This window comes from Morone saxatilis, unplaced genomic scaffold (genome assembly GCF_004916995.1).
Source record: "Morone saxatilis isolate NCDOM2014 unplaced genomic scaffold, NCSU_SB_2.0 Contig17, whole genome shotgun sequence".
Classification (NCBI taxonomy): domain Eukaryota; kingdom Metazoa; phylum Chordata; class Actinopteri; family Moronidae; genus Morone; species Morone saxatilis.
Genome location: NW_023339729.1, coordinates 25,171,335 through 25,179,479, shown reverse-complemented (window position 1 = coordinate 25,179,479; position 8,145 = coordinate 25,171,335). Strand labels below are relative to the sequence as shown.

Below are 8,145 nucleotides of genomic sequence, written 5' to 3'. Positions count from 1 at the left end.
GATAGTTTGTCCCCAAACTTCCAACACGAACATGCAGAAAAGCCGGTCACAGGTGGTCAGTAAGAGTACAGAATACAGATAGTAAAGAAGGAAGAGTTTAAAACCAAAAGCCCTTTAGAGAGTGCCTTAGCAACAACTAAATAAGGGTTAGAAAAAAAACATGCAAAACGAATGCAAATCTACAAAAAAACAACCTGTGATGACATTTTGAACCTCACCAAACACTCTGACAATCAGAGTTGGTTTTACGTAGAACACCGAATGTTGTTTTGCATTAAAACATAACACAAACAAAATGTTTTATTAAGCACAGACAAAATTTGGTTGCCGACTCACCAGTGCTCTCTCATCAACCACTTAATGGAAACACTGCATAAAAACTACCAGAACATGATGGAGAATGTCTTTTTGTACGTTAACATTTCTGCTGGTACTGATATATCTGTAATGAGTTCACTTCAGCCGGTAATAACAACCAGGCGGATTTATCTAGCTCTACTTGCCACAGCAACATGTACATGCGTGTGTGTGTGTGTGTGTGTGGTGTGTGTGTGTGTCTCTCTCTCTCTCTCTCTCTCCGGACCTGATGAGCGTGGTCCAGCAGGAGCGGCCGTCCAGGCAGCGCAGGTAGCAGCTGATGGTGGTTTTCTTGAACTGTTTGACGTCTTCCAGCTCTTCTTCTCTCATGTCGGCTCGCTGCGCCACAAACAGCTGCATCAGGTTGAAGAGCTCCTCCACCGCCTGCAGGGGGCAGCACACACACACACACACCATATTGTAATAACATGTATTTGTCTCTTACAGTGCGGCTGGATTGGGCTCACACTGATGGAGAGATGATAAAATGGACAATTTCTACCTCCATTTGCACTGTTTTACTTCCATTTGCTTAAAACATGTTTCATGAAGAATATTTTAGAGGATTTTAGTAGGATTTAGTGACATCTAGCGGTGAGATTGTACATTGCAACCAACCCTTAATCTACAACAGTGGCTGCAAAAAAAGGCCCAATCTACAGCCGGTGCTTGGTTTGTCCGTTCAGGGCTACTGATGGCGGCGTTCATGTTAGAGGACCCGCTCCCTCTATAGATAAAAACATGGATTCCTATATTCAGGTGATTACACACTAATGAAAAAATACCTGAATATTATATTTTATTTCTGACTATAGATCCTCCTCAATGTGACACTATTTAAATAGTCCAGCTCTCTCCTATTGTATTGTGCTGTATGAGCTGTCGGTGTATAGCACAACTAATCTTTTATGTGGTTCTGTGTGAACTACTTAAGACCCCATTTTAGCAGGGTCTCTCCAGTGCAAAATAATCTATACTGACTTCCTGGTTAAATAAAGGTTAAATAAATCTCCTTTTTGTTTCTGAAAATGTTTTAATCAGACTTTCTAATTAGATTTTTATGTTGTCTGTGTTTTCAGACTGATTTAATTCATTTGTATTTGTATAACATACACCTCAGGGGTTTATCCTGTGTATTGATCTGAAACTGAAACAAGAAAACAACCGCCATGGACAGAACAACAAACAGAACATGAAAATGTTATTCTGAAGAAACTCTTTGAAAGCGTGTGCCCTCATTTGTAAAACTGATCCCTGTGAATCAAACAACAGCAAATGTTAAATGTTAAAAACAGAAAAACCCCAAAACATTTAAAACAGATGAACAGTTGTTTTTGTTTTGTTTTTTGTTTTTTCCATTTATTTCTGTGTATGAACGGATGTAAATATGTATCCAAAGGTGAAACTGGAGGGATATATGGGAATACGAATGCAGCTAGGCAGTATGTTTGAGACTCTCCACCTACCCCGGGGTACTGGCTGGCGTGTGGCGTCAGGTTTTTGAAGGCCCACTGGATGTTCTGGTGAGAGGCGAGCTGGCGGGTGAAGGCGGGCGACTGCTCGCAGCACATGCGCAGGATGCCGTAGTAGGCGGGCAGCATGCCGCGGTTGAAGAGCACCACCTCCTGGTCGTCGTGGTCGGCCAGGATGTAGTTGAAGGCGATGTTCTTGGTCACCACTGGGTTCTGCACCACCAGGCGAACGTTCTCCGGACAGTCCACGCACATGTTGTACCAGAAGGACAGCAGCGCCTGCTTGTTGTGGTTGGTGGCGATGGCCGGCTCCGACAGTTTGGGCTGAAGAAGATTTTATATTATTACAGCTGTATAATATAGAACTAATATTGATAAGTGGAGCTCTGAGGATTTTACTAATTTTCCAATCACTATATTACTGTTAGTACTGTCTCCTAAGGTCACTCACCTCTCACACTTGTTAATAATTTTCTGTTTTATAAGATAAGAATTCTGATATTTAAAAAAATGCAATAATAAGTAAAAGAACGTACCTGGAAGAGGTTCCAGAGGTCCATAAAGTAACCAGAGAACATGAGTTTCTCCGTCTTGGAGATGAGGCAGTAGGTCATGAAGCTGAAGTACTGAACCAGCTTGGTGGTGCCGTGAACGCTGGCGTCTACGTAGAGCTTGGCGCGTCCCAGCAGCCCCAGCAGCAGGTTGTAGACCTGGTGGAGGACCACGGTGGTGTCGGGTGACAGCGGCAGCTCACGGGTCGGCAGGTGGAGGGAGCGCGTGGAGCGAAACATCTGGCGGAAGGAGTTGCTGGGGATGAGGGAGACGAGGAGGTACGCCGCGGCTGGAGGGGGGAGAGACAGCTGCTGTTAGGACCGGGGAGCGAACCGCAGACTAATGACACAGTGGACCTTTAAACGAACCATTCTGACAGAAACACTTACACGTGCGGACTCGGGGGTAGTTGTGGGCCAGCAGAAAGCGCTCCACCCAGTTCTCCATGTTCTGCAGGACCCAGCTGTGGGCCAGTTTGTTCCTGGGAGTCTGGACCGCCAGCCAGTCCAGACACTGAGACGGGTTGTACTCGATCACCTGACCGGAAGAACGCAGACATACATGAAGATAACCCAGAACAAAACAATGACAGCCAGGCCTGAATATTAAACCTCCTGCCATTAATCTGCTAACACGAGAAGATCTGTTCCTGTTGACTGGACGTAACCGAGTGTGTGCTACGAGCTAAAGGCAATACTGATATAATCCATATAATCAGGTGTTTAAATATGTTTAAATGTTGTCTGTTTGTTACTTGTTATGCAGACATTTTAAACAGGTCTGGTAAAAAAGACTTTTTATCTTCAGAGACGTTCTTGGTGAAGGATAAAAAGAACAAGTAGCTGAAACCGTTATCTGTACTAAATACACTGAACTAAATAAGCTAAAGCCGAACAGATAATCCTGATTTGGCTGGTTTCAGGAAAAAAAAACACTGAATAAATAAATAAAACACAACTGAAGATAATAGATGAGAAATGTAAGAAACGTTGAGAAAAAAGAACAGTAACTTCTGTGACACCAGCTGAAGTATTTTACCTCCCAGATCCTCTGGAGGATGTAGGAGGCGAACGAGGGCATCCCCGGGGGTCCGCCCGCAAACTCCATCAGCATCGTCAGCAGCTTGAAAAAAGGATTAGCAGCCTGAGGGAGGGAGATGAAGAACAAAAGAAGAACTAATGAAGCATGTGTAGAGCTTATTACTTAAATACCACATATATTAGATTAAATTCTAGTGTCAGAATAACTGTTACAGTAACTGTTTGAGCTATGAATGAATCTGATTTAAGTAAAAAGTCTCATCTGTGCTGTGCTTACCTCAGGAGTCAGCTTAGCGATGGAGGTGAAGAGCATCGACACAATCTGAGGAGGACAATTATACAATCAGTATCAGAAAAGAGCAGCAAAACCTGTAATAGGACAGTAGCAGGATAGCAGCCCAACATGTCTGCAACACAACTGCAGTGCATTCTGGTCCATTTCCGCTTCTGTGGTGGATTTCTCTCTGTATTTTTTGGGCGATTATTTGTCAGTATAGACAGAAGATTCAGGACTTTTCAAGGACTTTTTCTTGATAATACAGGACAGCTCTCAATGGTGGTCAGCGTTTACAGGACACTCCGAGTTGGCTAACTTTTTAAATTGACCATCCTTTCAAACTCTGCTGGAAGTTCAGAAAATATCTGTTCTCCACTTTACATCAGACAGAAGGAACATACATAACATCTTTAAATATCCAAAAATACACTTGAAAACACAATCTTACTGTTCAAAGCAGATTACGATCAGTGCAACAGGATAACTTTTTGTACATTTCTTCTTTCCCTTTTCATAACACCTAATATTATACACATCAGTGGAGATCAGTTTAAACATTAGCATCGTGTCATTTCCTGTGTGTGCTAAACCTACGTGCTCGGCCAGGCGGTTGTTATAGCGACAGAGGCTGAAGATGAGGTTGCAGGTCTGCCTGATGTTGATGCCATCTCTGATGTGCTGGAAGAGGAAGGGGAAGCCTTTCCCTCCGGTCAGCGCCGCCATGTCGCTCTGGGACAGAGTCAGGTGTCTGGAGGTGAGAAAGAAACAAAGAGTCGTCTGAATCCTCAAACCGCATTACAGACAGTAATATTTGTTCCATCAGGTCCTCAACTCGTACCTCTCAGAGCGAGACTGCTCCACCAGCAGAGCGATGAGGGCGATCATCTTCTCCAGAGCTGCAGGACGATACTTCTCCTCCGCCAGGGACAAGATGTCTTCCTCCTCGTCCTCCTCCTCTCCTTCCTCCTCTGAAAGCACCTCCACCTGAGGCTGAGGGAGGACACTCATCATTTACTCTCTTCCTTCAGTGTTACTGACATATAGATCACTAAATATACAATGTAATACATCTACAAAAGGGACCAATTATCACATTTAATGTTCAGATCTCAATAAAAATATTCAGTGAGTAAACTTACATTCTCAGGTCCTTTGGTTCCCATGTAGAAATGCACCATGATAGAAATGGCTTGTAGTGACAACAAGAACTGACTCTGGAGACACAAAAAAGGACAAATGACTTGATTTACACAAAGATTAATTATGTTTTAACAATAACTGCTTATAAATAATTGAATCCTATTTAATAAGAGTAACAAGTGGTGCAGAGGATCCAAGAAACAAATTGTTTATTTATGTGCTTCATATCTAAAAACATCAATTCAACCTGATAAAAACTTCTACTTTTGATCAATTTTACTTCATTAAATTCACTAGTCTGTTATCTGTTGTGTAAGTCTCAGTCGGCTGTCAGGCTTCAAGATATTCTAACAACATTTAAAATAAACTGAGATTTCCCAGCAGTTAGTACCACTGATGAGGTTTTTGGCTGAGTGGACAAACATCTTTCAGACTCAAAGATCAAACTGTAGAAGTTCGGACCGACCTCCTCCTCTCCCATCTTGGCGAACTCGTAGAGGAAGGCGAAGTACTCGGTCAGGTGTTTGCTGTGGGGTTTGACGCCGTGCTCCATGATGGACAGCAGGGTCTTAACGAAGCGAGTAACGCAGGATCGGCTGCCGATGTCCTCCACCGGACCGTCCATGTCGTCAGAGCTGAAACACGGGGAAGGAGGGAGAGAAGTTTTTAATGCAGGTTCAAACAGAACACGATCCAGTCCGACACATCTTAAATGTTGTAGATATAAGAGATATAAAACATTAATATAGCAGCAAACAGTCATTTTCTGTGTAAAGATAGTGTCACATGGTGTCTCAATCCCTCTGCCTGTGATGTATCGCTGAATGAAGTTACGATGTTACGATGCTCTGCGATGTAAAATCTGTGTTTTTGTCTCTGGAGTCTAGTGGAGAGTGATAAGTGATATTACGGCTGTTTGTGCTCGTTTTTAAAACTAAAGGTCTATCGTCTGTAGATCCTTTCATAATGCTGTCAGGGCACTGACAATAACAACCTGAGTCTGTCAGTGGCAGAAACTACTTTTAGTTTTGACTTTGATTAGTTAGCGTTAGCGTGCTTGTTTTGGCCATTGCAGGCCTTTTCGTTAATATTTTCACCTGTAATTGTGAATTCAAGATTTAGTTTGACCAAACCAGAGTTGGTGATTGAAAGAATAACAGACGGTTTTGGTGAGTTTTATTCTGTTTCTGTCCACTTGTATTTGGTCTGAGATGCTGGTGCTCTCGTGCGACATCCAGTAGCAGGTGGATGTTGTATTGTTCAGTTTTGTGGAGCTATAAATCTTTCTCAGAGTCCAGAGTGACACAGACAATGAGTGACACACAGCTCCTGTTTGGATCTCTGTCGCCATCTGAAACTACAGACACAACACTGTCTGTTTGTGCTGCGATTCTCTACTGGCACAATCAATATGACTTTCCATTTATCATTGAATGGTTGTTCGCTTGGATGGTTTAGAGAGACAGGGGTTGGAAAATTTCTCCTGTGGTTGCGCAGGATCTGATGTAAACTTTCTTAGAATATAAAAGTCAAAAACAAAATTTTTTAAATCTAAATATGAAGCAGCTTGTGAGTTTTGATTTGAGTAAAACATTGAACTTCCAATCCGACCAATCAGGTGTGACATACCCGTCCTCCATGCCGGGCTGGAGGTAGAGGTGAGCGTGAACCGGACGAAGCCTCTGGATGACGTGAATACACAACCTCTGGAACATCTGGAAGAGATTTTGTGACATGAGACGAGATCAGGATGGAACCTCAACCAAAATAAATATCTGAGGGGAAAAACCAGGTCACAGGATAGAGGAGTGAAAACCGGAAACAGGAACAACGCGGAACATAAGGGTAAAATAAAGTTATATCAGACACTGTAACTCACTTGTCTGACAATCTGATTGGGGCACTTTATGAGTATCTGCATCGGCCACCAGTTGTCATCTGCCATCCGATCCAAAAACCACTGAAAGAGAGGAAAACATTTAAACAAACACAAAAAGAGTTTCTGTCCTGCATCCAATAGAAACACCATGCGTCACATATTGTATGACAGAACAACAAAAGACCTACAACACTAAAAGGTAAAACATAAAGCTGGGATCAAACCTCGCAGGCCGCCTGGCTGTTGTTGAACTGTTTGGTCAGGAGTTCAATCCACTGCAGCATGGTGGGCTGGAGGTAACAGAGCGGGAAGGACACACATCAGTCAGTTTGTCTCCATGTTACAGACGTCCAGTGGTCACAAATTAAATGTCCTACAATAAGCCTGAGTGAGCATTACCTTCTCCTTGGAGTGAATAAAAGTCTCAAGGACAAATGATGTGCTGAGCTGCAAAGAAAAGAACATTTAGATTAAAGACACGAACTCTTTCAGGGGGCTGAAATACACAAAATCACTCTGACAGAACAGTTTACTTGTGTTTCTATTGACAAAGAGGCAGTTTGACATTAAAATAGCTCCTGGGTCGATAAAGCAGCAAAAATATGGATCTAAATTCTACTGTATCTAAAACTACACCTAACTATTCATCTATTTTTATTTATTTCATCATCAATTAACCTGCTGTAAAAGTACCTACAGATTATCATTATACTGTTGTCCATTAATTTCCTGGTCATGGATTTAAGGATGGATTTATCAGCCTAGTTTCAAATTTCAAGTCATGACAAACCTTTTTTTGATTGTTAAAGAAGCATCAATTTTCTTCTTCTTATGGTAATATGGTGACGTGATACCTAGTTTTATTCTAGTAAATTTACAATTTCAATCTTTAGTTTTTCCCTAACACACCGTTGTAACGTGTCAAACTAAAATTTTGATGCTAATTTCTCCTAAACTTTCTTTTATTGTTAGAAAAAAGTAAAAAGTGACAGTAAAGGTAAAAAAATGTGTCTGCTGCTCACCTTAGCAGTCATGAGGGAGACGGCTTTAGGGTCTGGTAGAGTGCTGGGGATGCTGCTGCAGAGCTGCCACATGAAACTGACAAAAACAACAAATATAAGCCGCTGTAGAAAGGGAATACAAAGACTGTATATAAAAGTAACAGATCTGATACCCACCCAAAGTATGTGTGTTCAAATATATTTTTATCCTGGAGGAACTGCATGTTGTCGTGCCAGATCCACTGGAAGGGAGACAGACATGTACATTTAAACATAAATATAAATGTATTTATATCATTTAAATTTAAAAAAGGAGACCCACAGTACCTCCAGTAAGTCAGGAGAGACGTCAAAACTAAAGTCCTTCCCATTCTCCTCCTCCAGCTCCACTCTCTTATAGAAGAGCATGTAGGCACTGTGTGTCTGC

At 42.0% G+C, this 8,145-nt stretch overlaps 1 protein-coding gene across 1 annotated transcript in view; it reads right to left on the bottom strand.

Annotated features, from left to right (window-relative positions):
• The window catches only part of usp34 (ubiquitin specific peptidase 34), a 52,842-nt gene that overhangs the window by 3,078 nt on the left and 41,619 nt on the right, over window positions 1-8,145 (bottom strand). The window contains 17 exon segments of the mRNA XM_035660118.1: window positions 584-741; window positions 1,824-2,153; window positions 2,366-2,670; window positions 2,771-2,918; window positions 3,420-3,524; window positions 3,699-3,743; window positions 4,293-4,446; window positions 4,537-4,688; window positions 4,838-4,912; window positions 5,305-5,473; window positions 6,468-6,553; window positions 6,718-6,798; window positions 6,942-7,007; window positions 7,117-7,164; window positions 7,740-7,815; window positions 7,896-7,960; window positions 8,046-8,141. Coding sequence (XP_035516011.1) covers window positions 584-741; window positions 1,824-2,153; window positions 2,366-2,670; window positions 2,771-2,918; window positions 3,420-3,524; window positions 3,699-3,743; window positions 4,293-4,446; window positions 4,537-4,688; window positions 4,838-4,912; window positions 5,305-5,473; window positions 6,468-6,553; window positions 6,718-6,798; window positions 6,942-7,007; window positions 7,117-7,164; window positions 7,740-7,815; window positions 7,896-7,960; window positions 8,046-8,141 — 2,159 coding nt within the window.